General features: G+C 44.6%; 1 protein-coding gene across 8 annotated transcripts in view; it reads right to left on the bottom strand.

Moving 5' to 3' along the window:
• INTS10 (integrator complex subunit 10) overlaps positions 1-17,597 on the bottom strand; it is a 30,134-nt gene extending 12,537 nt beyond the window's left edge. For 3 of the 8 annotated variants that reach the window (XR_011433351.1, XM_023630726.2, XM_023630727.2), the window contains exons 1-13: positions 16,462-17,597; positions 16,002-16,069; positions 14,347-14,450; positions 13,491-13,630; positions 11,664-11,745; positions 10,982-11,122; positions 10,377-10,548; positions 9,745-9,914; positions 8,814-8,947; positions 5,350-5,503; positions 4,108-4,190; positions 3,266-3,418; positions 378-486 (exon numbers count right to left, since the gene is read on the bottom strand). Coding sequence is in view for 7 of the 8 variants with exons in the window: in XM_023630726.2 (XP_023486494.1) it covers positions 378-486; positions 3,266-3,418; positions 4,108-4,190; positions 5,350-5,503; positions 8,814-8,947; positions 9,745-9,914; positions 10,377-10,548; positions 10,982-11,122; positions 11,664-11,745; positions 13,491-13,630; positions 14,347-14,450; positions 16,002-16,069; positions 16,462-16,590 (1,639 nt within the window). In the remaining variant the exon portion in view is untranslated. The remainder of the gene's footprint in view (positions 1-377; positions 487-3,265; positions 3,419-4,107; positions 4,191-5,349; positions 5,504-8,813; positions 8,948-9,744; positions 9,915-10,376; positions 10,549-10,981; positions 11,123-11,663; positions 11,746-13,490; positions 13,631-14,346; positions 14,451-16,001; positions 16,070-16,461) is intronic. The other 5 variants (XM_070253317.1, XM_070253318.1, XM_070253319.1 and 2 more) reach the window with 3 other exon arrangements.
• Positions 17,598-17,867: the final 270 nt, after the last annotated feature.

Raw genomic sequence — 17,867 nt, 5'->3', positions numbered from 1 at the left:
TTACAACCCAATTTATGCAGTTTTCAAGCAATGTGCAATGGGAGGTGAGGCTCGAAATAGCCCAAGAGGGAGATGCTAAGAGATACTTCTTAACTAATCATCTACAAGTTTTCCTAGAACTGGTAAAGATAGAAAAAGGAGTTCCCTGATACTCTTCACAGAGACGAGCTCAGGAGGTGAAGAGAACTTGGAAGAAAGACGTGTTCACAGCTGCTTGTGAAGTGAGAGCTGAGGAAAAGCTTGGCAAGGGATTCCCTTTTCACACAATTGTCAAGCCCTGCTGATCACACAGGATTAGCTCACTAGGAACTGTAAAACTTCCCAGCTCTGAATCCTAAAGCTCTTTTTACAAATAAGAATAAAACTTGTCATGGTACCTTTTCTAAATTTGGGCTTTATTTTTGAGGGTTCCTCCTGTGACTTGCCTCCGTCTTGAAAGGGGAGAACCATGTAGCACATCAAATCAAGGACCTTCTCACACGTCATCTAAGGAAGACAAGACCAAAAGGAACTGATCTGAAGTTTTCTGACTGAAACCGGGTCAACATAACACTGAAATATGTGCAGCCTACCCCTGGGCAACCTGTGCACAGGCATGCAGCATGGCCTCCGTGCTTCGTATGTGCTCAGCACTGTCTCCTTGACAGAGCATGTAAGAGACATAACCTGGAGTAAATCTAAGACTAGGACTTTGATGGAACAATGACTCATTCTTTGCTGTAAAGAACCAAAGAAATAAAACTTGAAAATTAGTCAAGCATTAAGTAAGGCCCCAAGGTGTGTAACAGCGCAATGGCATCCAAAAGAAGTATGTCCTTGCCTTAAAGACGCTTCCTAACTCACCGAAGAGAAAAAGTGACAGACGGGACATACAGTAGAGGACTAAGAGGCATGCTGCAGTGTGTGACTGACAACGCAGGGGAACGCGCAGGCGAACCCAGCAGGCACAGCTGCAGCAGGAAGGTCGTCCCAATCGAAGCCCTACGCGGGGAGGGTTTGGAGTGTGGAAAAGAGAAAACGGGCTTTCAAAGGAGGAGAAAAAGATGTGGGGAAGGAATGTATATCGGTTCAGGTGCTCTACTTGAGGGAGGTGGGTGCGGGTTAGGAAATACAGACACAACCTGGACGGCCGCAGCACTGGCAGTGAGGGGAGGCCTCGAGTGCCACGCTGAGCCAGCTGGTCTCGATCCACACGGGGGAAGGCGTCAGTGTTCACCTTCCGTCCACCTAACCAAACGCTAAGAGTCACATCCGACTGCATTTAGAAGCGTTTCTCTGTCAGGCACAACCCTCTTATTGTCCCCATTCTACAGATGAGGAAGTGGGGCCTTAAACCGACGCTTCCCAGCCTTTTTCATGTTGTGGAATGTCCAGAAAAGAGTATTTGTAAGGCTGCTCAGAGCCGGCAGCAAGGGACCGAGGGGTTCGAGCTGCCCGAAGTCAAAGCTAACTGCCCGAGCACTGAAGGGGTCTAGATATAGACTGGGCACATCTAGAACCCACTCACAGCCACAGGTCGTGCAGCTCCAGCTTCGAGATCGGCAGCTTAGTGGTTAAGAACTTGAACTCTGGAGTTAGCCCGTATAGGGAGGGAACCTGCCCCGGGGCCCAAGCTAGTAAGTGGTGGGGCCAGGACCCGTACTCGAGAGTCAGGTACCACCACCCTTCAAAGCCCACCTCCAGCCGACCTTTTCTGTACATCTTTCCCGACTACAGGGACCCTGGTGACAACACCCTTCCTTGAATGTCTATTGTGCACATGTCTGAGGCAGAGCACTTAATATTGGATCTTTAACTCTTATATAAATCCTTGCACTTTTCTCTCTAACTCTAATTATATGCCCTGGAATGGAGGGGGTCCCACATTCCCCACACTCTGCTTGTACTCCCCACCCCAGCACATTGTTCAACTCTGGGTACCCAGGAAGTCAATACTTCAATTAAGTGCAATGATGACAGCAATATTTTAGAAAGCTATGACCGTAATTTATAGGGTTGAAAAAAATATTACAGGCAAAAAACTCAGTTAGAAGCCATGGGTTAGGGTGGTGGTAATGGAAATAAAAGGTAATATACCAAAGATACCAGAACTGCACTGGAAGAATCAAAAGGATTAGCTAGAGCAAGAGTCACCCAGGACTTGACAGGGCCACAGAGCTACAGAAACTCGCACCTGCACATGCTGAGTCTGAGCTGAAGACAGGCAGTCAGAGACTCAGCAGTCAGGTAAGCCAGGAAGCGCGGCCGGAGGCCCAACAGTGACCAGCCCTCAAGGAGAATGAGTTTGCTGAGCTTCATCAAACCTACCAGCTTCTTTTACAGTCCCTCCGACAATGCAGCACGGAAGCACCCTGTGCAGCCGTCTAATCCTACATATGTACAGCTGTGTACGTATTCTCTTGTAAGTTCTCAGGAGGAACCAACTGAAACTTAGAATTACGTACCCGATGGTTACACAAATGACGGAAGAAACGCATTTTCAATTTTAAATGCACATACTTTACATACCGTTTCTTTCCAAAAATTGTCATGGCAAATTATCTATCATATTACAAAGTTCAAGTTAAAAAACCTACTTCAGGGTTTTTCATCACAAAATAATCAACTCACATATAGAGAGATGAGAAGGAATCAGTTTGTGTGTTAAAGTTGTGAACTTGATTTATACGGTACCTACACATACAAAGAATGTGCTTATCACTGTAACTGAATTCAAACATCTACTCAGTATAGACACTGTGCAAACCCCTGTGGTGGGTGCTGTGAGAGATTCAAAGGGAAAGAACACAGTCCCCACCCCCCATGGAAGGGGCTCACAATCGGGGAGGAAACAGACCCGTTTATACATGTGCCCCTGCCACAGCCCTAGGAGGCGACATCACCACGTAAAAGGAGAATCTGAGCTTCAGATAAGCCAAGCTAAATCCTCCATTCCCCACTCAGTAAAGGCCTCTTCTGCCCAAGTACCACAGGCCCGATTCCACTCTAAAGGGATTCCAGGCAAGAATGTGAAAAAACATCATCCTCCAACAAAATGGAAGAGCGGACAGGAAACGCCACAAGCCCCACGCCTCACTTCAGGGAAGCTATACTAAAGAGAAGATTCAGGAAGACACAGTCATCAAGGTTTACCAGCAGATTAGGTGACAAAATCTAGGCAGAAAGATCACGCTTCAAGTAAACAGGCACTGAATTACAAGGCCACTCTAGGAAGAAGAGAAAGCCCCAGTGCACCCACGGGTCTCCGGGCATGGCGCGTACTCACTCTGTACTCTCCCAGAGCAAAGTGGCAAGTCGCCAGCTGGATGAGCGCCCTCTGATGCTCCAAGGTCCCCTGTCCCGTGATCTGCGGCTGAGGAAGTGATCCCTGGAGAGCTGCTAAATGATGCAGGCTGGCTATTGCCTTTTTATATTGACCCTTAGAAAGACAGAACAGCAAGGAGAGAAAAAAACACTGCCATGAAGAAAAAGTCTTCAGAGTTGATTAAGCAACTAGCAAGCAAATACAAATAAGGTACCTCTGGCTCGATCATCTGAGGGGGAGACGGAGCCTTAGCGACAGTCTTTCTAGTCTAATTCTTCAGGCTAAATAAAATCACACAAGCCCTTTGATAAGGTACATTTTGGAAATGCCATTTCCTTATAAATATTTTACTACTAACATCATGTCTCCATGAAGGATGGAAGCAGCAACCTGTCCCTTTCAACAACAAAGTCTGGAACCTCCCCTTCTCATTAGTGGATGGTCCACTCCCTTCATCCTAGGCCTGAGGAGCTCAAGAACGGCTGAGAAGGCAGAAAGACTCCACCAGAGTAGAGAGGAGGGGCGAGAAACAGTCACTTTTTACTGAAAAGTAAAAATCTTACTTTTACAAATGAGTGTGACTGGACATAGCAAAAGTAACACAGAAGATGTGGCCTTGTCATTTTGGAGTTATTTTGAGATGAAAGTGGACCACAAATCCTCTTTGTCACTGAAGGCAGAACGCCTGCCTTCAGAGCACAGACTAGTCCACAGAGGGAACACATACAACTTGCATGCTGAAGATGGGTCACAAGAACATCATCGTGGACAGACGCAGAAACTTAAAATACACACTACTCTACCTGATAGATGATCATGTCGGTGAGGAAGATTCTTAACCAAAGCCAAGTATCTGTCTTCCAGGCCAAACAGATTCTTGTAAATTCTGAGCAAGAATTCAAAAGCAAATTTACCAAAAACATGTACCACAGAAGCAGAAAACAAAACTAACAAACTCAGCAAGAGAGAACAGCCAGAGACAAATTACCAAAAAATGGATGGCAACTTTAGACTTGGATTTCTAAAATGATGGCCCAGAATTCCACTTAGACAGTGAAGTTAGCACGCTACCTGTCAGTAATTCACAAGTGCTACTTTTATTAGGCACCAACATTTACTATGCATGTAACACATGCCAAGAGGTGTTCAAAATGCTTCTCGCATATCCACCTCATTTACCTTTTAAACTACTTTGCTTTTCCCCAGAAAAAGGTCTTGTCTTATTTTCATTCAGTCAAAATAATAAATATACGACATTTTTAAAAAGTCAATTTACAACTAAAGGAAAATCCCCTCCAGAAGTCACATACACATTCACAACTCTAGATGTGACAAGGAGAAACCGAATGACGCTGTATCTACTTAGACAAAATGACATGACACATCTGACCAAGGGCTCTGTGTGGGCTACGATGGAAGCAGACAGGGGGTGAATGTCCACTGGCTACGAGGAAGGTAAGGCGCCTCAATTCCGGAGTCGAGGAGAAATGCGCTGGTTAGCAAAGTGCTAGTGATTCCAAGTAATGCCGAAACACTGCACAGTTCACACAGACAGGTGAAACGCCCTCTAGCTTTATGTCTATGCTCAGAAGAAAACGGGCTTTCTGGAGCGTTTGGATTTTGAATTTTTCAGGCAATGGAGCTAATGCAGATAAAAACAGCATTACCTTTTGTATTCTCAGTTACATGTGGCTTAAGGAGGATACAGAGCAGTAGGACAGACTAAAAGCACAAAACAAACCAACCTACCAAGAAAAAAAAGTCCAGCAGTACAAATATTTAAAAGAAAACCCAAAAACTCTCTCTCACACTCCACCCCAACCCTGATTATAATAGACCCTCAGCCAGGAGCTGAGAGATAAGTGGTTATTTCAATATTAATAAGTGATTAGATATCCCACACAAAAAAGAATCCTAAAAAATGTGTGAACTGCTGTCATCAATTTAATGAGCCAAAGTGACCTGACATTTCAAGGAGAACAGTGATGTTTTAGCCTGAAGATTTTATATGCTAATATGGCACTAATGAGACAGCATATTCTTACCCTTGTCAAGGGAGTCCAGGGAAGAGAGCAGCTCCCAGCTCTCTCTGGCCAGTTTAAAGCTTTCTAACACCTCAATGGAATTAGCGAGCTCCGCCTTATTGACGACAATGTGCCGATTCCTTCCTTTTGCCGAACAGTCTTCGTCGTCTGAACTCTGCTCAGAGAATGTGAAGAACATGAGGAAAGTTATAAATATAGTCATACGCTGGAACATTATTACATTTATTGCTGCCAATCCAGGTTATTATATGGATTTTATATCAAAGGATACTATGATAATTTTTTTTTTTTTTGGAGGAAGATTACCCCTGAGCTAACTGCTGCCAATCTTCCTCCTTTTGCCAAGGAAGATCGGCCCTGAGCGAACATCGTGCCCATCCTCCTCTACTTCACATGTGGGACACCTACCACAGCATGGCATGCCAAGCTGTGCCATGTCCGCACCCAGGATCCGAACCAGCAATCCCTGGGCTGCCCAAGTGGAACGTGCGCACTCAACGGCTGCGCCACTGGGCTGGCCCCATAATCTCTTTTCTGAATTTAACAAGCTTTAAAATTTAACATAAATTTTTCATCTTTTCACTCTCACAAGTTCAATTTTTACTTTTTTTTTTTTTTGCTTGAGGAAGATTAGCCCTGAGCTAACAGCTGTGCCCATGCTCCTCTGCTTGATGTGTGGGTCACCACTGCAGCATGGCTGATGAGTAGTATAGGTCTGTGCCCAGGATCCGAACCTGCGAACCTGGGCCATTGAAGCGAAGTGCACTGAACTTAATCACTATGCCATGGGGCTTGCCTCCAATTTTTACTTTTAAAATTAAGTTTATGTTTTCCTGATGATAAATTCTAAGTTCACGTTGGGTTCAGAAAAAGACTACGGAGTTAAAATTTCCAGTAATTTAAAATACATCAATTTTATAAAAGCCCAAAATTAGATTTTTATAATGAGAGCTGTTTTATAGTTTATTTTTTCCTCAAATATGTGGCATTATTTGTTTCCAAATAATAGCTTGGCATGTAGAGGAATAAATTAAAGCTTGGCTCCCCTAAGAAATAATGTGGAGAAGTGACCGTACTTATCTTTGGTTCCCTGTGCACAACCCCTCCAGCGGCCACCCCTCCTCCCCCCTGTGCAAGGTGTCCAGTTGGGAATTATGTTTGTCTGCACTTATCTACTAACGCCCTCTGTACTTCACAAGAAAGATTTCTACTTTCCTTGCTCCTCATGCCAAGTAATATAACGCCAAAGAAACGAGAGGGCCTCAGAGAAAAGTAACTATTGCAAATGCCAAAAAAAACAGTCAAGGCAAAACAGCTCCACTTAGTTATATCCTGCTGAGAATTTCTTGAATCTTTTATTCCACTACATCATTTAACTAATTCAATAACCCAAATTAAATTCTCCCTGAAATTTCTGCCCCACTAAGATTATTTAAAAAGACGTCTAAACCTTTAGCTAAAAGCTTCATTCCTCAGGCTACTCTCAGAAACAGTAAGCACCTCCCTCCTGCCACCCACCTTTCTCCCCCACTTTCAGTTTGCTATCCTCCTGCTCTTCCTTGACGCTGCCCCACCCAATTTGCTTCCATGTTCTCACCCGCCCTCAGTAATGACACAGCCAGACCCCTTTCACAATCAAACCCCATCTGTCAGGTGTCCTATGGCATCAGGTCCACTTCCAATCTAGTAAGATGTACTAACAAGATCATTCAGGCTGCTGGGTAGAGGAGACTGCAGGCAGCAGAGTGAAAGTGGAGAGACAAGATGACGCCGCCAACGATATAGGAGACAGTGATGGCTTCAATGGGGAGGAGAGTGAGAGACCGAGAAACAGATGATGGGGCTATGTCACAGACATTGAATTATATGGGGACATGCCACTGCTTTTAGCTAAAACCAGGAACGTACAACCTATTATCTACATGGGAAGAAGTGTCTGTGGTGTTAATGTGAAGCACCTAGATAAACCACACACCCTGTGAAACCAGAAGGGAAAGCTAACCAGGGCTACCCCACTGGGAATGTCAGGCCGGAGTCGCCTCCCAGCAGCCTCAGTGACCTTTTTCTAACCGCAGTCAGAGGGCATCCAGGAAAGCCTGGTCAGCACAGGGGGTTCTCCACCCTGGGTTCATGGTCGGATGTCAAAGCATCTGTCACCTCTGAAATTACCTGCAAAATTGTGCATGGGTGCATTTTTCCATGGGAAGAAACAAACTATTTTATTGAAAGTGTTAATAACCTCGCAAGCATTCAGAGTAGCCACATCTTCCCTGCTCTGATCACTATCACACAGTCTAAAAGACATGTCAGACTGAACTGATCTCAAGGCACAGCTCTCTGTGCGCCAGGGTCTAGTGAAATGTTACTCAAGGACTGAAGCAGAGGGGGTAAGGGGACTGAAGGCAAGAGGGGGGAGAGGACAAAAAGGGGCTGAGACTCCAGGCTCCCCTCGGCATCTCAACTAGAGCAGGGGTCAGCAAAATGACCTGCAGGCCAAATCCTGTTTCTGTAAATAACCTTCTGTTGGAAGACAAGCATGTCACTTGTTGACCACTGCCCACGGCTATTTCTACACTGTAACAGCAGAGCTGAAGAGTTGCAACAGAGGCTGTATGGCCTGTAAAGCCTAAAATATTTATTACCTGGCCCTTTACAGAAAAACTTGGCTGACTCCTAACCTAGAGTATCTCCACTTTCGTGTTACACATTGGGCCTCCACTAAAGATTTTATTGAAAGAAAGGATTCCTCTGCTTCAAAAAGTTTAGAAATCACTGTCCTGCAAGGCCTACTGCCGGGCCAAATTCTTCAAATTCTCTGGCCTCTTGCATCCTTGAGCAAACTGTCCCCTCTAGACAAAATCTACCTACTAATTCCAAATGACAAAACCCTATATATCTTTCAAGGCCGATTTCAAACACTGACCTCCTTCACGAAACCTTTCCAACATCTCCCCTTGGGTTCTGATTACTTCCTACCCTGAACACCTAGGCACTTTGCATTCTAAGGCCAGCATTTGCCATGGCACCCTGCTCTAGACATCCAGTGGAGCTCGTCTGGCTTTGCTTTTTAAATATAACTGATGCCATTCAGTCAAAAAAGGTACAGATCACTTAGAGTGGGTTTCTCCACCTCGGCATGCCCACCTCGTGGGCTGGATCACTCTTTGTTGTGGGCTCTCCTGTGCACTATAGCATGCTTAGCAGCATCCCCGGCCTCCACACACTAGATAGTAATAGCAACCCCTTCCACTGAGCTACGACCATCAAAAACGTCCTCGGACACTGCCGAATGTCCTTAGGGGGCAAAATCACTTCTATTGAGAACCACTGATTATACAGTAATTATATTTCATAATTAAGACAACTTAGTTTTATCAATTTAGCTTCAAAGCCATGTTCTACAGTTTCATTTCTAGCAAATCATAAACATATAATCTGTTAACAACTATATCTGAAAAGATTACCATGGTTTTTTCTCTTCCCTCAGCTAGTTTCCTCTTTTTGTGTATGTGTTTATTACGATCAATTTCTACATCACCATACACATTTGATACATCCTCAAGAAGAACCAGTGGAACTTGGCTTGGGGCATTGGGACCTATAGATGGGGAAAACACCAACATTTAAAAACGCAGCAAGAAAAAGAATACTTAACATCAGGTGGACGTTTACTTAACTGTCATATGAAATTATAGGTCACTAAAAAATATGTTCAGTGTGGTCCCAATTAGGTAAACAAACAAGTATACAAAAAGACTGTATAGAAAAAAAGACCATACAGATAGACATCAAATTGTTAATAAAAGTTCTGTCTCAGTGGATTACAAGTGAAAGTTCCTTCTTTGAATTAGTTCTTACGTATCTATAAATTTTTTACAATGATCACAAATTATAAAATTACCAAAAAAGTAAGACTATGAATTAAACATACATTATGGTTATGAACTACAAACAAATTTAAATGTATGAAAGATGATAAAGCAATACACAAAAATGAGAGCTGTGTTATACTGGAAGGATTGTGGCTGACTTCACCCTCTTATTCTTCTGTTTTTCAAGTTTTCTAGAATTACAAGCATATATATTATTTAAAAAAAACCTTTGTCTATTGCAAAGTCTTTGTGAAATCTACTTCAATATGTGGTTACGTCTGCTGAGTTTTCAAAATACAGGCATCAACTATCTGTACTTAGTTTTGACGTACCACTACATCCTTTGATACGGAAATTTTTAATGAAAACATACTTACATAAAAACCCTCAACAACTGAAAAAAGCACTGGCATCACTCCACCGTTATGTGGCTCCAGAACAATGCTGAGGTAGACATTTTCACTGTCCTCACCCTCCCAGCTGAGGCCAGTACTGTGGGACACCCTAAAATTCTTAAACCAACCTTGGAAGAGAGATGGTTGTATGCTGTTGACATACTGGAATGCATTCTTAAAGAAGACCAACATAGTGGAATAAACCACTTGGTTTCTATACTTTGCATGAGCTTCATTATCAAAATTGTTCATGTATCTGCAGAGATCCTTCATTCTATGCAAAATGTCACTATAGCTTCTGAAAGATGAAGGATGATAAAAATTATTTAATTACTCTGGGCTTGTCAGCAAAAGGTCTAGAAAAAAGCCCCAATGGAAACATTACATTTACCAAATGAAGCTCTTGGCATGTAAATTATTCTTTACTGTCTGCATACGGATGCAAATTCCCCTTCTGAATTAGGGCAGGGATCAGACCAAGATTTCAGGACACAAACATGCCAAGTAGCTTCTCTTTCCTCAGAACGCCAAGGAGTGCTTCAAGCGCAACTCCACCTTCAGAGTGCACACTTCCGCTGGGAATCTTTTAAGACGTGAAAATCCACCCCCTTCTACATCGATACGGAGTGTTGAAAATTTGCCCAAAGAGAAGTGTGTATACATTATATGCTTTTAAAAAAAAGGGTTTTTGTTTTTTAGGACCTGAGATTATGCTATCAAAAGATTTGTTAGGCAATCCTGGAAATGAACAATTTTTTACCGTCTTCCTTTATCCATCTGCCATTCACATCTCACTCCAACGACATTCAAAATCTTAAACAACCTCTCCCAAGGGTCCACAATCTGGGACGATTTTTCAGTCAGTCCTTCTATTATGTACTTCTGAGAGCTACGTTTGCTAGGTGACATTAAATCAGATGTTTCTTGGGCACCTGAGATATGAGAAAAAAGTAGCCTACAATTAACATTACTACTTACTATTTACGTGGAACTTGATAGAGAAAGAGAAAGTCAAACTCCCCATTCAAAATGCAAGAGCACAGAATCTCAACACGTGTGTTTGTTCAAGGACCCACAGCTGGCCACTGGTACCAGGAGGAAGTGACTGTTGAGCTGTGGTACATGGGCGAAGCTCAGTGCACTGATGTTACGGTCCAGCAAGTTGAATGTTCTGATCAAGGGGTAAAAGTGGTTCCAGAAAAGACTCATCTCTTAAGTGTAGTATTTTTTTTCTAGGGACTATCTTTTAGAAACACTACCAAACTGGTATGTATCCAGAGGAGAACAATCAGAATGATAAGGAATTTCTGAGTTTGCAACTTTACTAAAATCTGTCTAATAAAATTGCAGGATATTCCCACTTACCTTGATGCTGATTCTCTATTTGAGTTGACCTCGTGACATAATTGATATAAAATTCAGCTGCTTTGGTCAAGTACTTATATAATAAGTTGGCAGGCAATCGAACATCATGGTTGTTAATTATTAGAGGAAGGACGTCACAAACTGTTGAAGAGGAAAAATAAGAGAAAACCACTTATCTATCTGCCCTAGGGTTCTGGCAAAAACAAAATTTATTTTGGAGTTCATTTAATGTATTATCCAAAATACATAGGGAAAAAATCCCTTATGGCGTATTTATTTAAAACTGCAGTGCAGAGGGACGCCAGTGGATGGAGTCAGCAAGGAAACACGCAGGCAAATCCCACCTCTGGGTCGGAGTCCAGTTCCCATGTCGGGTGGTAATTCAGATGCTTGTTTACTATTATGCTTCATACTTACTACTAACATACATCCGTACATGTTGACACACTAAATACATGGTCTACATGCATTCTTTTGGAGGTATCGAATATTATACAATAAAAATTGAGAAATTGTTTAAAATGCTTTGTGCAGTGGAAAAAATAAACAAGGATTTAAATTCCGTAATATGAAAAGTTCCTTTGCTTTCCACAAACAACCTTATCCCTGAAATGATACTTATCCCAGTATAGTCGACTTACTGGGATAATAAAGAATTAACACAAAACATAATTTTTCTTACCAAATAATTTTCTAAAGCAGTTAACAGGAGAGTCTTGTTCTTCAATAGTTTCAGCCTCTAACAGTGCCTCCCCAAGGCCAACCTGTATCAAAATACAATTAATCATTTAAATGTGTTACAGCTTAAGGTGTCAGAAATACATGAAGAAATAGGGTATTTTTTATATTTATGACATAGTTTGTATATTCCAACTTCCCCAAGGAACAAATATTCTCATTTTAAAGACTAGGAAAAAAAGAACCCATCAGCAACAGAGCCCAGAAGGGAACCTCAAATTCACCTGACCACACACTACTTTGTCTTGGTTATTCTCCTTTGAATTAGTAAAATTAAAACACTAACAAAATGTCTAAGAAACTTAAAAGAAACACTGGAACTAGAGACAGAGTGACAGCAGAAATGTAGAGATCTTCTAAGCAACGTGGAAACTAGTTTTACACTCTACGTCAAGATGTACAATGTAGACAAAATTTATCACTTTCGAGAGTTGCCAGCAGCCACCAGGACTAGGCCAGGCTGGACAGAACTGTCTGTTTTCAGAACACCTTTCCATTAGTAATGCCCTAGCATAGGGGAAAGTCGGCTGATCAAAATCCACCAAGCTGTCTGCATGACCTTCCTTGAAACCACCTGGGGATGAATGGGGCCGGGGGTGGAACAATGTGAAAGATCACAAAACAGAGAAAATTAAAAGTCTGAGTAATGATCAAGGAGTGTACTGGGTTAAACAGTGTCCCCCCAAAATTCATGTCCTGTCACAACCTCAGAATATGACCTTATATATATTTTATCTTATAAAAAAGAAGGTCTTTGTAGATGCAATTAGTTAAGACGTGGTCATAGTGGATTAGGGTGGGCTGTAAATCCAATGACTGCTGTCCTCATAAGAAGGTCATGTAGAGACACAGGGACACAGACACACAAGGAAGGCCATGTGCAAACAGGAGGCAGAAATGGGGATAACGCAGCTAGCCAAGGACTGACAAAGGCTGTTGGTGACCACCAGAAGCTGGGAAGAGGTAGGCAGCACCCCTCCCCAGAGCCTTCAGAGGGAGCGTGGGCCTGCCCACACCTTGCTTTTGGACTTCTAGCTACCAGAACTGTGAGAGAACAAATTTTTGTTGTTTTAAACCACCCAGTTTCCGGTACTTTGTTACAGCAGCCACAGGGAACCAATACAGGGAGGTATAGAGAAGGTTAACTGGGGCCAGAAGCCAGAAAAACGGAGTGGGAAAGAATACGCAACAGAATTTGAATAGTTAATGGTTTGAACCCTGACTCTCCCTCTTACTGGCCATAGGAAGGTACTAACATGTTTAAGACTCAGTTTCTTGATCTGTAAAGTACTACCTACCTCAAAAGATCTGGGGAGTATGAAAGGAGACAGCTCACAATCACCAATGCCTGCCAGTAGCACTCATAATTATTACGGTTATAAGGAAAGGGCGGGAGGAGAGGAAAACCGCGTCCACATAGCAGAAGCACATGAAAAACGTCTGTTAAGACTATAAACTATGGCTCTCAAAATGCAACGCTGACTACAACGGAATAAGATTATTTTTTAAAACTGTACTTTACAACATTGCAAACAAATAGCACTGTCAAAGCTTGGTGGCTGTTTCCTTACACTAAGACAACTTCTACTGGAAATTTATAAAGTTTGATAACAGTGACGTCCTTTCAGCTTTACCGACAAAGATTCCTTGACCTAAGTTCAGTCTTATCCAGTGCTCCTCAGAATACTACACGCTGCAGCTCCTAACCACGCTGATCAATCTGTTGCTCAATTTCACTGCCTCTTTAGAAAAGGAAAGGATCAAATCCTACCCCATGTTGCACCACCGTTTCAGGGAAGCGTCTCAAAAGCAGAAGCAACATTTCTGATCGTTCCAGGGTGTTGAAGCATTGTTCTGTAACCTTCAGCAACATTTCGCACTGGACCCGGCCAGGAAGAGTTTCGAATAAACCTGTACACAACATGTGGCACTTCAAAAGTTTCTTTGAGAAGAAAACGCAGAAGCAAAAGTGGAAGCAACACATTTTCAAGTAGAAAACAGTAAACATTACATGAAGAACCACTGTCATTGGGTTTCAGCTACAACCTGAGGCTTTTGGGTCAGACAGTATTGGGCAGAAGATGTTCGCTGAGTGACCATAAAACATTTGGAGGCCTTATTGGATCCAGAAGACAAGAATGATGTATGCAAAGGGTCACAACAGAGCATGTAGCTTGCTGAGATAAAAAGCACGCTCTTGTTTAAGCTGAAATGACCTAAACCGTCTACTTTATTTTTTATCCAGAATTCGAAATCTTGGGTTGACTAATAGCAACCAACACAGAGTGAAGATTAATGAGAAAGGTCATAAATTACTAAAAGTTTGTCTCTTGTTTTGTGCAACTCTGCCTAACCTACAGTTGCTGATTACTGTAAAATCTGTTAAAAATATATTTAGTTCCCTGCATTAACTGATAAATCTACATCCTTTCAGGAAGTTTAAGGGGTTCTAAGCAAATGCTCAAGGGACCAAGTGACATTATTTGTACAGACTTCATTGGCCAAGAACAAAACACACATATGGGTACCAATACCACAGATGTGACTTTTTGGTGAAATTATTATATAGAACTTGGTATTCCAGAAATGGTAATTTATACACCATTAGGTTATCACCCCATTCTTACTTCTTAAAAATTGGGTTTGTTTATCCTGTGAATCGTTCCTTAATGCTGACGTAATAATGCTGATTTCTCTCCACACCACCGGCTGATCTGGGAAATTCACAAACCTATTTTTAAAATGAATGCATTACATTAAAATGTCAGATTCTATATAGCATCTGAAGAAGAAAGTAAGAACATTAGCATTTGAAAGAAAACACATTTTTCTTTATTCTAAGTAAATATGTAGATACACCAAAACAAAACAAAATAAAGATATAAAAATAAAAACTAATTAAGAAAAATAAGGGAAGTCACAAAAGTCTTTTAAGTTTTTTATAAGTGAAAAGACAAGCGACGATGACAGATAAAATAATCCTGAATAGCAATAGAAAGAAAAAACTACTGGGTCTGGCCGGTGGCGCAGCAGTTAAGTGTGTACGATCAGCTGGAGCAGCCCGGGGTTCACTGGTTTGGATCCGGGGTGCAGACATGGCACTGCTTATCAAGCCATGCTGCGGCAGGTGTCCCACAGATACAGTAGAGGAAGATGGGCATGGGTGTTAGCTCAGGGCCAGTCCTCCTCAGTAAAAAAGAGGAGGATTGGCAGCAGATGTTAGCTCAGGGCTAATCTTCCTCAACAAAAAAAGAGAAAGAAACAAAGGAAAAACTACACAAAACACGGGCAAAAGCAAGTAACAGAAAAAATACAAACAACCACAGAGAACATTTGAAAAGATACTCAGTCCTATAAATGAATGAACACAAATCTTTAAAAAATAGCAAGATGCCACTTTCTCCTACCACACTGGCAAAAATTTAAAACTGAAAGACTGATAATATCGAAAGTTAGCAAAGAAAAGAGGCACTCTTATACAACATTAGTGGAAATATAAATTGGAATAGTATTTTTTGGAGAGTAATTGATAGTGTACCAAAATTCAAAATGGGCATAGTCCTTGACTGAAAATCTACATCTAAGAATCCATTCTACAGAAAACACTAAAACATGGGTGCAAAGTGGCTTGCTGACACTCTAATTTCAAATAACTAGAAACTACCTAAATCTCCCCAATAAAAGAGCGGTCACGGAGCGCGATCCCGCCCACGAGGCCTGCGCGCGCCGTGTGAGCGTGCACACCAGCGACACTGCACTCCGAGTGTGGACACTCCACTCCGAGTGCGGATACTCGGCTCCGAGTGTGGACACTGCACTCCGAGCGCGGACACTGCGCTCCGAGTGTGGACACTGCACTCCGAGCGCGGATACTCCGCTCCGAGTGTGGACACTGCACTCCGAGCGCGGATACTCCGCTCCGAGTGTGGACACTGCACTCCGAGCGCGGACACTGCGCTCCGAGTGTGGACACTCCGCTCCGAGTGCGGATACTCCGCTCCGAGTGTGGCGGGGCTTCCGCTCGTCACTCTCCGCTTCAGTCCCGTCTGAACTCCGGCAGACGGCATGCACCAGTCCCCACGTAAACGGTCGGATAAGACACTTTCACGGCAAAGCAGAAGGCGACGATTTCTCTGCAGAACCCGTGTCAGCAGCTAGCAGCCTGGACTCCCGCCGAGGCGGCTCCAGGCCCAGAGCTCCAGGCGGACCCCCGGCCCCCAGGCCCCCAGGCCCCCCGGCCCCCCGACCCCAGGCCGAGGCAGCCCAGCGCCGCCGCACTCACATGTCGTAGAGCAGCCTCCCGGCCGTGGCGGTGCGCTCGGCGTTCCGCTCGATGGTGTACATCTCGTACTGCAACGCGGACGCGCAGCCGTCAGGACGCCGCCCGGCCCGGCCCCCGCCTCCCGACCCCGGGACCCCGCCCCCGGCCCCCAGTCCCCGGCTCCCAGCCCCCTGACCCCCAGGCCCCGGCCCCCGAGCCCGCCGCCGCCCCCCGCCCCGCCCGCGGGAGGAGGGCCCGGAGGCAGGCATCACCTGCGGACACAGCACCACGGCTGCGCAGCGCGACCCTCGGCTCGCTCACAGCCCTCGCTCCCGGGATCGGGGGGAGAGCGCCCCGAAAGCAGCGGGCGCTGGACCAACGGCCGCCGGCCCCCCGCAGCGGCCCCCGCCGCCCCGCCCGCCCCGGCGCGGCCCGCGGGCAGCAGGCCGGCGGCCGGCGGGGAGCAGCGGCGCGGCCTCACCTGGATGTTGAAGTCGGCGGGGTAGAGGCTGCGCGCCGTGATGAGCCAAGCCTTGGCCGCCCACAGGTCCTGCTGCACCAGCTCCCGGGCGCGCTGCACCAGGAACTCGCAGTCCCCCTGCGCCGACATGACCCCGCAGGTGACCGGCCGCCCGCCTGAGGCACCGGGACCTTCCGGCTCTGGGGAACGACGCCGCCGCCGCCGCGGCCAGGGAGCCCACTGCGCATGCCTGGGGCCGCGCGCACGCCGGCGGAGCGGATCGGGAAGGGTTTTTCCGGGTTTTGTGGCGCCCCCTCGGAGGAGGAACTAGTGTTTCTGCGCCGACTCTTCCTGGGTCACCTCCAAGATGTGGAGAAGTGGATTCTCACTCTGGCGGACCCGGCGTGGCCCCGGTCGAGCCAGGGAGCATGCGCGGGGGCCTGCGGTCGCTGGGCTCGTCGGAACGGCGGGCCCTGGGCGTCCCGGAGCGCCCGCGCCGCGGCCCGGCTGGGAGGACGTTTGAGAGGAAAAGGGGAGGCGGCCGAGGGGCTGGCCCCCGGCTCGCCGCCCGGCATTAGGTGCCGAGACAAGTCGGGCGTGGTTCCGTCCCCGGCACAGGGGGAATGGTGATCCTGGCGTGTGCTTTCAATTTTCCCTAAATACCTGCACGTTCTGTTGTTGCTCCTGTATTCGCTGGTTTCTCCACAAACACCTACTGAGCAGCTGCGGAAGCGCTTCCCAGGAGCCGGCCCCCGGCGGGAATCAGTGTCGTTTTCCCCAAACTCCAGACTGATTTTCCATCGGAGCGCAGGAAAACAAAATCCGGCTCTGTTAAGGAAGGCCGCATTTAAGAGCCAGGAAAAGCAATATTTATTTGCCTAATAGGAAGAATGGACGAAAATGTCGGTTCGTTAGCGTTTTCAATCCAAGTTCTATATACAACAGAAGTTCTACTACCACTGATATCTTGATTTAAAACCAAGAGATTAAGGATTCAAAACTGACCTGTTTGTAAAAAATTAGAAATTACTAAGTATTTACGTACTTGTAAAAAATTACAAATATTTTAAATATGAATATATACATTATTATATATGATTATACGTAAAGTATAATATATGCTTACTGATTATGATAATTTATAAATAAAAAAATCTTAAATTTAGTGCTGTTAGTGTGCTAGTTTTAGAGATAAGTATCAAAAAAGGCACAAAGGAACACCAAAGCATCAATGGTATCAAATCCATTAATGTCCGAGCTCTTTGATTTACCTATTTTGCTTAAGATACCATTCAAGAAATGATAATTTTAAATATCGACCTCTTTACTCAATTTTTAAAATTTGATTTTGTTTCATTGATATTGTCAACAAGAGGCATATACTGCAAGAGAAGCAAAAAGTTTATTTGAGGTCTCAAGAATTGCAA

Source organism: Equus caballus, chromosome 27 (assembly GCF_041296265.1).
Source record: "Equus caballus isolate H_3958 breed thoroughbred chromosome 27, TB-T2T, whole genome shotgun sequence".
NCBI classification, from domain to species: domain Eukaryota; kingdom Metazoa; phylum Chordata; class Mammalia; order Perissodactyla; family Equidae; genus Equus; species Equus caballus.
This window is presented reverse-complemented; position numbering and strand designations above follow the sequence as displayed.